Source organism: Oncorhynchus mykiss, chromosome 24, assembly GCF_013265735.2.
Source record: "Oncorhynchus mykiss isolate Arlee chromosome 24, USDA_OmykA_1.1, whole genome shotgun sequence".
NCBI lineage: Eukaryota > Metazoa > Chordata > Actinopteri > Salmoniformes > Salmonidae > Oncorhynchus > Oncorhynchus mykiss.
This window is the reverse complement of record NC_048588.1, coordinates 26602700-26615599: the sequence shown is the minus strand read 5'-3', so window position 1 is coordinate 26615599 and position 12900 is coordinate 26602700. Positions and strand designations below refer to the sequence as shown.

Below are 12900 nucleotides of genomic sequence, written 5' to 3'. Positions count from 1 at the left end.
GCATCTAAAGGTTTAAGAGTAGTAGCAGCTGCACTTTAATAAATAATATCGCCATAATCAAGAACAGAAAAATCATGACTGAATAATCTGCTTCCTACTGCTTAGTCAGGCATGATCTGTTTCTATAGAAAAATATCACTTTAAATCTTAGCTTCTTAACCAGCTCAACAAATCAAATCACATTTTATTTGTCACATGCGCCGACTAAAACAGGTGTAGTAGACCTTACAGTGAAATGCTTACTTACAAGCCCTTAACCAACAATGCAGTTTTAAGAAAAATACCTAAAAAAGTAAGAAATAAAAGTAACAAGTAATTAAAGAGCAGCAGTAAAATAACAATAGCGAGGCCATATACAGGTAGTACCGGTACAGAGTGAATGTGCGGGGCACCGGTTAGTCGAGGTAATTGAGGTAATATGTACATGTAGGTAGAGTTATTAAAGTGACTATGCATAGATAACAGAGACTCGCAGAAGCGTTAAAGAGAGGGGGGGGGGGGGCAATACATATAGTCTGGGTAGCCATTTGATTAGATGTTCAGCAGTCTTATGGCTTGGGGGTAAAAGCTGTTTAAAAGCCTCTTGGACCTAGACTTGGCGCTCCGGTACAGCTTCCCGTGCGGTTGCAGAGTGAACAGTCTATGACTAGGATGGCTGTAGTCTTTGACAATGTATAGGGTATCTTCTGACACCTCCTGGTATAGAGGTCCTGGATGGCAGGAAGCAGTGATGTACTGGGCTGTACGCACTACTCTCTGTAGTGCATTGTGGTCGGAAGCCGAGCAGTTGCCATACCAGGCAGTGATGCAACCCGTCAGGATGCTCTCGATGGTGCAGCTGTAGATCCTTTTGAGGATCTGAGGACCCATGCCAAATCTTTTCAGTCTCCTGAGGGGGAGACTGAAACCTCGAGACTTCCTTAGATATAGTGCACCAGCTGTTGTCTACAAATATAGGTAGACCGCCACCCCGTCTTACCAGAAGCTGCTGTCCTGCCGACGCAGTGTATAACCCTCCAGCTGTATGTTATTCATTTCGTTGTTCAGCCACGACTTGGTGAAACATAAGATATCACAGTTTTTAGTGTCCCGTTGGTAAGATATCTATCTATGTTTTTTAAACATCAAATCAAATCCATGTGCGTAAGTATTTATATATGGGAACACGTTTGATTGGAGCAAAATCTAATGAGAGACATGTAGTTAATCTGAAACATTCTTATGAGAGTTTAAAAACAACATGTATTTCATTTTGCCTGTATTAAGCACACATTTTAAATCAGCAAGGGATTCCTGCATAGCTATCAAATCTAACTGTAGTTCTGACACAGCCAGATCAACAGTCGGGTTAATAGCATACAGTTGAAGTCAGAAGTTTACATACACTTAGGTTGGAGTCATTAAAAGTTGTTTTTCAACCACTCTACACATTTCTTGTTAACAAACTATAGTTCTGGTAAGTTGGTTAGGACATCTACTTCGTGCATGACACACGTAATTTTTCCAACAATTGTTTATACAGATTATTTCACTGTATCACAATTCCAGTGCGTCAGAAGTTTACATACACTACGTTGACTGTGCCTAAAACAGCTTGGAAAATTCCAGAAAATGATGTCATGGCTTTAGAAGCTTCTTAACATAATTTGAATCAATTGGTGGTTGTTCCTGTTGATGTATTTCAAGGCCTACCTTCAAACTCAGTGCCTCTTGGCTTGACATAATGGGAAAATCTAAATAAATCAGCCAAGACCTCAGAAAAAAAAATTGTAGACCTCCACAAGTCTGGTTCTTCCTTGGGAGCAATTTCTAAACGCCTGAAGGTACCACGTTCATCTGTACGCAAGTATAAACACCATGGGACCACGCAGCCGTCAAACCGCTCAGGAAGGAGACACGTTCTGTTTCCTAGAGATTACCGTACTTTGGTGCGAAAGTGCAAATCAATCCCAGAACAACAGCAAAGGACCTTGTGAAGATGTTGGAGGAAACGGAAACAAAATTATCTATATCCACAGTAAAACAAGTCCTATATCGACATAACCTGAAAGGCCGCTTAGCAAGAAACGAGACACTGCTCCAAACCGCCTTTAAAAAGCCAGACTACGGTTTGCAACTGCACATGGCGACAAAGATCGTACTTTTTGGAGAAATGTCCACTGGTCTGATGAAACAAAAATATAACTGTTTGGCCATAATGAGGAAAAAGGGGGAGGCTTGCAAGCCGAAGAACACCAGCATCATGGCAGCATCATGTTGTGGGGGTGCTTTGCTGCAGGAGGGGCTGGTGCACTTCACAAAATAGAGGGCATCACGAGGAGAGAAAATCATGTGGATATATTGAAGCAACATCTCAAGACATCAGTCAAGAAGTTAAAGCTTGGTCGCAAATGGGTCATCCAAATGGACAATGACCCCAAGCATACTTCCAAAGTTGTGGCAAAATGGCTTAAGGACAACAAAGCCAAGGTATTGGAGTGGCCATCACAAAGCCCTGACCTCAATCCTATAGAAAATGTGTGGGCAGAACTGAAAAAGCATGTGCGAGCAAGGAGGCCAACAAACCTGACTCAGTTACACCAGCTCTGCCAGGAGGAATGGGCCAAAATTCACCCAACTTATTGTGGGAAGCTTGTGGAAGGCTACCCAAAATGTTTGACCCAAGATAAACAATTTAAAGGCAATGCTACCAAATACTATTTGAGTGTATGTAAACTTCTGACCCACTGGGAATGTGATGAAAGAAATAAAAGCTGAAATAAATCATTGTCTCTACTATTATTCTGACATTTCACATTCTTAAAATAAAGTGGTGATCCTAACTGACCTAAGACAGGGAATTTTTACTAGGATTAAATGTCAAGAATTGTTCAAATCTGAGTTTAAATGTATTTGGCTCAGGTGTATGTAAACTTCAGACTTCAATTGTACATAATAGTATCATCTGCATATAGATGAAGTTTTTAATTTTTAACAGCCTGACCAATAGTTTTTATTTAAATAGTGAAGAGAACAGGTCCCAAAATTGACCCCGGTTGTACACATTTATGTACATCAAGAAATGCAGACTTAACCCCATCAATCACGATGGTCAGAGTTCGGTCACTAAGAAAATCATTAAACCATGAACAGGTGTCAAAGCTCAGGCCTATCGAGGACAATTTATTCAATAAAATAGCATGATCAACAGTTTTAAAAGCTTTTGACAGGTCCATTTCATTTGTGTATTTAAATGATTGCCTAGATAATTAACAACTGATGTGGTTGCTGTAATAGTGCTATGCCCAGGCCCTAATGGTTAACATTCAAAATACATTTCTCAGATTAAAAAAGAGCAAAGTTGTACATTTACTAGGGTTATTAAGCCAACATTGATGGGTTTTCCACACCTAAGCAGACCGGGATCCAATTGGTCTGACCCTTTGGATTTCTTGTTGTCTATTGCTAGTAAAGCATTCAAGACTTATTTTTCTGTAAATAGCCTGAAAGAAAAGTTTTGACTATCAATTGTCTGATAATTTAGCATCCAACCCAATATCATTGTGAATTGTGTTAGAAGTTATTTCAAAGAGAAAGCCAGTTGAAATAAAATGGCGATTAAATGCATCAATGATTACATTTTTTTCTGTAATGAGGCCAGTGTCTGAATGAATTTGTTGTGGCAGGGAGGAGGAAGTAGAACCCTTGAGGTATTTGACAGTTTTCCAGAATTTAGCGGGTTCCCATTACAATCCAAAATAGCGGTTACATACAAACTTCTGATTTGTCTTACACAATGATTCCTCAGTTGCTTAAAAGCTTGCCTGTCCGGGCCTAAGCCTGTGTTCCTGGCCTTGACCCAAAGATCATATATTTTATGAATGACTTCTGATAATTTCAGGCATACGATCTAACCTTAACCCATATTTATTATCCACAATAGTATTGAAGACATCTGAAAAAAGGCTCAATGCTAAATCAGGTTTAGGGATAGTTTAAAACCAATCAAGGTCACTAAAATAAAGATCATGTAAAAAAAGCCTGTTCACTGACGTTTTTAAAGTTTATTTTAGTGTTGACACAGGCTTACATTTTTGTATTCTCACATCTAACACAAACTGGGCCATGGTCACTAATATATTGGGTGGAGACACCAATAGAAACATATTTCTCTGGTGTATTCACTAGAATAAGATCAATAAGAGTCAACTTTGAAGGATCTTTACACGTCTTTTAGATTGTCTGAAGCCTACATTTCCCAATCATAATTTAGGTCACCCAGGATAATAAATTCTGATTTAGTAAGAGAAGACAACTAGTTAACTCCTCAAATGCACGAAGATTAGCCAAAAGTTATGGATACATTTTCCACAGACAAAGGCTTAAAGGCTCACATTTTTTTTGACAAGGGACATGGATTTTAGTACAGACAGATAAATATTTTTTTAAATAAAAATGGCCACTCCACCACCTCTACCCTGTCAGCTCTGAACACATACCCTTCAATATTAATTGTCCAAAATGTCACTCGAGATCCACATTTCAGTCAATACCAGAATGTACACATTTATTTGTATAGCCCAGATCTATGTAATTCTATTTAGGAAATAAGCTACTAATGTTCAGATGCAGCAACCCAAGTGCTTTAAGATTTATTGCCTTTTCCTGCAGTCAAATGTCCTAGTGGCCTCATGAGTGGAACGTTATTAACGGCTGGGTTTCCCTTTGTAGTCTAATAGTTTGCGAGCCCCGTCGGTGTGACGAGTGTCAGAGCCAGTGTAGTAGGATTCAGGTTGTATACTCATTGCCATTGGATGAATCCCAGAACATATTCCAGTCCTGTAGCGTGGCATCCACTTCCGACTACTTCCATCTGACCACTTCCGTATTGAGCAAGTCACTGGTAATTGCTGCTTTAGTTTTAGCTTGTAAGCAGGAATCAGGAGGATATAATTATGCTCAGATTTGCCAAATGTAGGGCGAGGGAAAGCTTTGTAAGCATCTGTGTGTGGAGTAAAAAGGTGGTTTTTCTCCCCTCTGGTTGCACATGTGACATGCTGGTAGAAATGAGGTCAAACATATTTAAGTTTGCCTGCATTAAAGTCCCTGGACACTAGGAGTGCCGACTCTCAATGAGGATTTTCTTGTTTGCTTATGGCCTTATACAGCTCGTTGAGTGTGGACTTAGTGCCAGCATCGCTTTGTGGTTGTAAAGAAACTGCTATGAAAAATATAGATGACAACTCTTGGTAGATTATGTGGTCTACAGCTTATCATGAGGTACTCTACCTCGGGTGAGCAATACCTCGAGACTTCATTAGACATCGCGCACCAGCGGATGACAAAATAGACACTCCACCACCCCTTGTCTTACCAGATGTGGATGTTCTGTCCTCCCGATGCACGGAAAACCCATACAACTATATATTAGTGTCGTCGTTCAGCCACGACTTGGTGAAACAATTGTTTTTAATTAATGTCCCGTTTGTAAGATAGTATCAAATGGAGATCCAGTTTATTTTCCAGTGATTGCACGCTGGCCAAAAGAATAGATGGTAAAGGCGGGTTACACACTTGCCGACAAATTCTCACAAGGCATTCTGATCGCCGACCGCTAGAGTTCCCCATCCTTTCTTCACGCGATTGACAAGGATTTGGGCCTGGTCTGAGATGCAGTACAGTGCCTTGCGAAAGTATTCGGCCCCCTTGAACTTTGCAACCTTTTGCCACATTTCAGGCTTCAAACATAAAGATATAAAAAAACTATTTTTTGTGAAGAATCAACAACAAGTGGGACACAATCATGAAGTGGAATGACATTTATCGGATATTTCAAACTTTAACAAATCAAAAACTGAAAAATTGGGCGTGCTAAATTATTCAGCCCCTTTACTTTCAGTGCAGCAAACTCTCCAGAAGTTCAGTGAGGATCTCTGAATGATCCAATGTTGACCTAAATGACTAATGATGATAAATACAATCCACCTGTGTGTAATCAAGTCTCCGTATAAATGCACCTGCACTGTGATAGTCTCAGAGGTCCGTTAAAAGCGCAGAGAGCATCATGAAGAACAAGGAACACACCAGGCAGTTCCGAGATACTGTTGTGAGGAAGTTTAAAGCCAGATTTGGATACAAAAATATTTCCCAAGCTTTAAACATCCCAAAGAGCACTGTGCAAGCGATAATATTGAAGTGGAAGGAGTATCAGACCACTGCAAATCTACCAAGACCTGGCCGTCCCTCTAAACTTTCAGCTCATACAAGGAGAAGACTGATCAGAGATGCAGCCAAGAGGCCCATGATCACTCTGGATGAACTGCAGAGATCTACAGCTGAGGTGGGAGACTCTGTCCATAGGACAACAATCAGTCGTATATTGCACAAATCTGGCCTTTATGGAAGAGTGGCAAGAAGAAAGCCATTTCTTAAAGATATCCATAAAAAAGTGTTTAAAGTTTGCCACAAGCCACCTGGGAGACACAAACATGTGGAAGAAGGTGCTCTGGTCAGTTGAAACCAAAAATGAACTTTTTGGCAACAATGCAAAACGTTATGTTTGGCGTAAAAGCAACACAGCTCATCACCCTGAACACACATCACCACTGTCAAACATGGTGGTGGCAGCATCATGTTTGGGCCTGCTTTTCTTCAGCAGGGACAGGGAAGATGGTTAAAATTGATGGGAAGTTGGATGGAGCCAAATACAGGACCATTCTGGAAGAGAACCTGATGGAGTCTGCAAAAGACCTGAGACTGGGACGGAGATTTGTCTTCCAACAAGACAATGATCCAAAACATAAAGCAAAATCTACAATGGAATGGTTCAAAAATAAACATATCCAGGTGTTAGAATGGCCAAGTCAAAGTCCAGACCTGAATCCAATCGAGAATCTGTGGAAAGAACTGAAAACTGCTGTTCACAAATGCTCTCCATCCAACCTCACTGAGCTCGAGCTGTTTTGCAAGGAGGAATGGGAAAAAATGTCAGTCTCTCGATGTGCAAAACTGATAGACATACCCCAAGCGACTTACAGCTGTAAAAGGTGGCGCTACAAAGTATTAACTTAAGGGGGCTGAATAATTTTGCACGCCCAATTTCAGTTTTTGATTTGTTAAAAAAAGTTTGAAATATCCAATAAATGTCGTTCCACTTCATGATTGTGTCCCGCTTGTTGATTCTTCACAAAAAAATAGTTTTATATCTTTGTTTGAAGCCTGAAATGTGGCAAAAGGTCGCAAAGTTCAAGGGGGCCGAATACTTTCGCAAGGCACTGTATATCCTTTGCGTTGGATTCAAAGAAAAACATATGTCTAGTTCAAGGTGAAGTCGCTGTTCTGATAACCAGAAGCCATTTCAGTCATAAAGAGACATTAGCAACAACTACAAAATAAAATTACAAACAATGCGAAAAACAAAATAGCACACCTACAAAGGTGGTTTGAAATGTGTCTTGAAATATCCGATTCCAGTGGACGCAAAATATCCCCATCACATTTCACGGTAGGTATGGGGTTATTTTCTGCTCATGCATCCTTATTTCAACGCCAAACCCACCACTGGTGTGCATATAATTTGACCATATGGGTCATGGGTTTCAATCCAAGTGCCATTTAGCAAACGGCAGTTTAAATTAGTTGGATGACATGAAAATAGAGCTCTTTGGCCACACACACACCAGTGGAAGTTTGGCATCGAAATAAGGATGCACAAGCATCGCTGCTGAACCACTAATAATAAAACACATACAAATTGGATTTCACCCCACGGCGCTGCTTGAACCCCTAATGATAAGTCATTAATTCCAGAATTGATTATTTTACATCACTTTTATTACAATTTTGATCACAGTACATATGGTGCAACAGAAACATGTAGCTTCTGATGTCTGTTTCAGCTTCTTAAACAATCCTGTAAGTGACACTGTAGTAAAATCAGATCAGGATAGTCTCCTGGAAAACAAACATGATTCTAAGAGTGTCCTAAATGACATCCTATACAGTGCACTTCTTTTGATCAGGGCCCATAAGCACTACAAGGGAATAGGGTGCCATTTGGGACAAAAACAAAATCAGCAGTCTGATTCCCAGACTTTCTAGGTCAGTTTGAGCAGCTCTGTAACCATGACACCCACCCCATCAAACACCTCGTGTATTGGAGCGTTACACATGAAGGCAGAGGTGGTGACCAGCTTGTTCTTTACGTCGACGTGCACCTCCCCCACATTCTTATTCACGTGTTTACAGCCCAGCTCAGTCATGGTGGTTGCCGTCTGGGCATAGGGCCATCTAGTGGTGGGAGGGAGAAGAACAGCAGGGGCTAAAAACACATACCTCTTACATTCAAACAGACATACTGTACACACACACACAGTAACCCACCTCTCACACTCGCTGTCCTGTCCCACAGTGATCTCACATCCCGGCAGGGCCCTAGCAGCTAGGACAGGGGAGATGCAGCACATAGCCAGGGGCTTGCCTACTCCGTGGAACCCCTTAATCAGCTTCTCTACCTGGGGCTGAACTGTGTACTCCTTCCCCTTCACAGCCCAGTCACACAGGTTCTTGGCCACACCAAAACCACCTATAGGACACAACAGTTGGGTTGAGCACAGTAGAGAGCAGTGGAAACCAGCCCTGGTCCTGGAAAGGTAAAGGGTGAGTAAGGGTTGTATGCTGATGATAATGGAAGAATGATAGTGCCGGAGGTATATGATGGAGTGATAGTGATTGAGGTACATAATGATAAAGGTATAAATTAAGGAGTAATGCTTACCTGGGATGACGAGGGCGTCAAAAGCGGTAATGTCCAGTTTGGTAAGGTCTGACACATCACCGCGGGCGATACGAGCGCTCTCCTGCAGGACGTTGCGTTTCTCCGCCGTGGGTTTCCCCTCGCAGTGGTTCACCACATGCATCTGATCCACGTCAGGGGCAAACATCTGGACCTGAGGTGATGAGGGTTTAGACTGTCAATACTGTACATCTACAGTACAGGCCAGAAGGAGTGTCAGTAGTGTCCATGCTAATGAGATTGGAACCTGCATTCCCAACAACAAGCACTCAGGGGGAGACTACGATTAGAAGTACAGCAGTAAAAGGAGCAGTCAGAGGCATATAGATTGATAGCATGAACGTCAATGCCAACTCTGCACCACTTTCTAGACTAGAGGATGTCTGAAGTTGTCACAGGAATCTAACTATAGATTGGGCTTCTACAGTCAGAATGTTAGCATGAGAAGCTTGAGTTTGAACTACCCATAGAAACGTTAAAGAGTCCTTACCTTAGCTCCAGCCCTGCTGAGGTGGACCAGCACAGCAGACGCCTCGTGGATCTCTGTCCCATCGTAGACCCCACACCCTGACAGAACTATGGCTATGCACTTTACCATGACTCCTGCAACAGACAGACAAGAATTACAGTATGGAGACAGTGATGCACAACAAGCAGATAGATTAAACTGAATTCTAGATTGTACCCATCACAAAACACCTATCGTTTTCTCATCAATACACATCACATGGCATGTCAGGTAGTGCGTCAGGTAAAGTACACAATAGTGTCCCCAAATGGCACCCTATTCCCAATATAGTGCACTGCTTTTGACCAGAGCCCTGGTTTAATGGTAGTGCACTACATAGGAAATCGGGTGCAATTTGGGACAACGAAGACCGGTGAGCATGACGTGAGAATGACCTCCCAGCAGCAGAATCTAACATTTAAAGGCCTGAGGCCGCCTTTATCGACAGAGTAAATTGCTTACTAAATTCTGGTATATGTGGAGATTCTAGGATTTGCATGCGCAACAAATTGGGATTTAGCAAACTGTCGTACGCGATACACACACGTCCATATTGCGAGGCTACAACCCACCTTAAATTCTCTCCAGTCACCTTTTATGGTAGCAAAAACACACTAATAATGCTGTATGACTTGGAGATGTTGGAACAGGACCATGATTATTTCTAAAATAAAGCACAATGGCATTATCCCATTTCCGTAGGGGTGTGGGCAGAATGCTTTAACCTATAGTGAGTGCCAAATGATAAACACTGGCCTCCTGAGTATCACCACATCAGTCTCTAAAGGACTGTGTCCAGGCAACACACCAATGCCTCTAGTCAACAACACCTGGTACAGGTAAAGAGCCAGGTGTGGAGGGAGGGTGGAAAAGTACAGAATCCCCAGAGAATATGTGATAAGCATCAGGTCACTGATCATTCTAAAGCACGGTTCAGATAGGCCTACAACAGGTTAAGATAACCTAATTATCCTAACCTGCTGCATAAATTAAGGATTAGCAAACATTTTCCGATTTGACTCGAACATATCTAGTTACAACCAGGTCTGCCTTTAAAACAGTCTTGGTTTCCACTAATGCGATGTTGCTAACGCAGCACGCTAAAAGAAACGGAACCCCTGAGCTGTGTTCGAATACTCATACTATTTGTGACGTGGTTGAGTATATAGTATGCTTATTGGTCATAGTATGGATATAGTTAGTATGCCAAAATTTCCCGGATGTCGTACTAAATTCGCCAAAATATTAAGTATACATGCAGAGGACACTATTTCAGTACTTTAGGGCCCGTAATGCAATTCTTAATAAGTAAATGGACGTGGCTTCACGTAGTTTTCAGATTTGAAGAAAATATGCAGCGGACGTATAAAGAGAGCGAATACAAATTTAGCGCTGTAACGAATGACAAATTTATGAAAATGTTGGGCAATGTAATAAAGTAAGGACTTTTCAAATAAGTTACCTTACACGGTGTTGGCTGATAAGGACAGCATACCTAACAAATTACTAACCACATAGCATAGCTTTACAATAGTACCGGTAACTTTGTTGTTAGCTAGCCACCTAACGTTAGTTGGCTACTTATATATCAAACGTGCCAGTATATTAACTCTAGGCTAACTAACTACCCATCGTCTATTGACTAATTCTTAGTTTAGCTAAATAGTGTAGTCGTGCGTTCTCAATCGACATTCAAGGGCTTTCGTAAATTCGCTCTGGCTATCTAATGTTACTCCGATTTCAGAGCACACTCCTATAAACGCAGAATAATTACATTTACGAGCGCTCAACACCAGTTGAATATGGGCGGTGTCAGTAAACAAAACGTAATTAAATTGTTGCCAGCAGCAGTTGCAGTCACCAACGGACAACATGAGAACTGCCTAAACAGCTCTGCTAGGGCGAGTAAAATGGTCTGTGGTCTCATGCGTGTCTGGAAGTAGCTAGCCAACGTTAAATTGGGTGCTTGACTCCGGTTATGTTACAACACTCAAATCAACCCTACTCTGGAGCGTCCAGTGTGTTAAACGCTCTGAATTTACAAACAGACAGGTAGACTGGCAAAGAGCTAATTTAGTAAACTCAACTGAAAGGATACTGTTCGTTTACAGTATCCTAAAATTAACTAATAGTATATACTCATTAAGTATGTCGTACAGCTCTGGTCTGAGTTTAAACCCGAGTGGCTGAACGCACCATCTGGGATTAGCATAGTGGTGGAAAATGGTGTTTCATAAGGAAAGTACGCACCCCCTCTGCATTAAATAAAGTTCATGAGAAAATCGAAGCATTTTGGTACGAGCCGGTCCACAAGGGATACTAATGTATTGACGGCTCCCTACAATGCGTTTGGATGGTAAACATTACACGACTCAATATCGCCTTCTGCCGGCCTTTGGGTTAAACGTTACGAAAACAAACAACGTTGCCACTGTTGTAGCCATGTGTCGTAGCAAACGAGAACCATGAAATACATGCACCAGAAACAGACCACATAGCAGCAAACTAGCCTAACTGCTAGCCAAGATAAGAATGTTCTTAATTGACTTGCCAAGTTAAATTAAAAGGTTACACACACACACACCACGTTTTTTTATGTAAAAAAACAGTGCGCTTTCTGTGTTTATGTAAAAAAACTGCAGCAAAAATAATACCCGGAACACAGAAAGCGCACTGTTATTTTGGTAACACGTAGCCTATCCGTCTCGTCGCAAGTCTTTAGCTAATTAACATGTGGAATATTACTAACGTTACCTCAAACAGCAGAGATAAGTCTTAAAACGGCCTAAAACAGTATCGGCCGTTAGATGTGAACCAGTCATCACATACCCACAGCTATTGTGTTACATTAAACTCTAAATACAACATTAATGCTAAACTGTTTACTTAGGCTACATAAATGCAGTATTGATCGACAACGTTATTCTCACCTTGTTACAATAGTAGGTCTTCCTATTCACTCCGAACGCTACCGTGTTAATAAGCTCCTTCTGTGGCCCCTCCCATGGAGGCGGGGACGGGAGACCAGTGAGCTCTTGAAGGCAGCGTTGAGTGATGCTGGGAGGGGAAAGGGGAAACTTACTTGCCTTTACTGCCCTCTCTGTTTGCTCTTTTTCTCTCAGAATCAGACACTGGATGGATGGTGTCAGTGTGCCAATATTGATGAAGACACTGTATGCTGAACAAAAATACAAACGTAATATGTAAAGGGTTGGTCCCATTTTTCATTTTTCACGAACTGAAATAAAATATCCCAGAAATATTCCATATGCAACAAAAAGTTTATTTCTCTCAAATTGTGTGCATAGATGTGTTTACATCACTGTTAGTGAGCATTCATCCTTTGCCAAGATAATCCATCCACCTGACAGCTGTGGCATATCAAGAAGTTAATTAAACTGCATGATCATTACACAGGTCTCACTCTGCAAATGTTATGCATACAATGTAGCAGGCCATTAAATCAGATTTTTCTGTTTCCTTGCTGTTGTTTGATTAAAGACAGACAAGTTATGATGCCATTTTTGCATTCAAACAACTAGTTTCACATTTTGGGGCAAGTGACCCTAATATTTGGACAACCAACAAATACTGCTGACCTGCACGACAGGCCAGTGCT

General features: G+C 41.4%; 1 protein-coding gene across 3 annotated transcripts; it reads right to left on the bottom strand.

Annotated features, from left to right (window-relative positions):
* Positions 1-7790: 7790 nt before the first annotated feature.
* Positions 7791-12359, bottom strand: LOC110504091 (glutamine amidotransferase-like class 1 domain-containing protein 3A, mitochondrial). 3 transcript variants are annotated; one of them, XM_021582915.2, is made up of 5 exons: positions 12212-12359; positions 9264-9376; positions 8756-8927; positions 8362-8563; positions 7791-8268 (listed from the first exon to the last, which is right to left on the bottom strand). In XM_021582915.2, exons 2-5 carry the CDS (start codon positions 9369-9371, stop codon positions 8076-8078), a joined length of 675 nt encoding a protein of 224 aa, XP_021438590.2. In that variant the 5' UTR covers positions 9372-9376; positions 12212-12359; the 3' UTR covers positions 7791-8075. The 3 variants fall into 3 exon arrangements, with proteins under 3 accessions (XP_021438590.2, XP_036817538.1, XP_036817539.1); XM_036961643.1 differs by lacking the exon at positions 12212-12359 and adding an exon at positions 12036-12185; XM_036961644.1 differs by lacking the exon at positions 12212-12359 and adding an exon at positions 10744-10954.
* Between the last annotated feature and the right edge of the window lie 541 nt (positions 12360-12900).

What these genes read in the sequence shown, in the direction of transcription:
- LOC110504091 (XM_021582915.2), bottom strand. Translation starts at nt 9,371, where the DNA reads ATGGTAAAGTGCATAGCCATAGTTCTGTCAGGGTGTGGGGTCTACGAT. An exon ending in TCAGCAGGGCTGGAGCTAAG is followed by an intron (nt 8,928 to 9,263) that starts GTAAGGACTCTT and finishes TCATCACCTCAG; the next exon opens with GTCCAGATGTTTGCCCCTGA. An exon ending in TGACGCCCTCGTCATCCCAG is followed by an intron (nt 8,564 to 8,755) that starts GTAAGCATTACT and finishes TGTGTCCTATAG; the next exon opens with GTGGTTTTGGTGTGGCCAAG.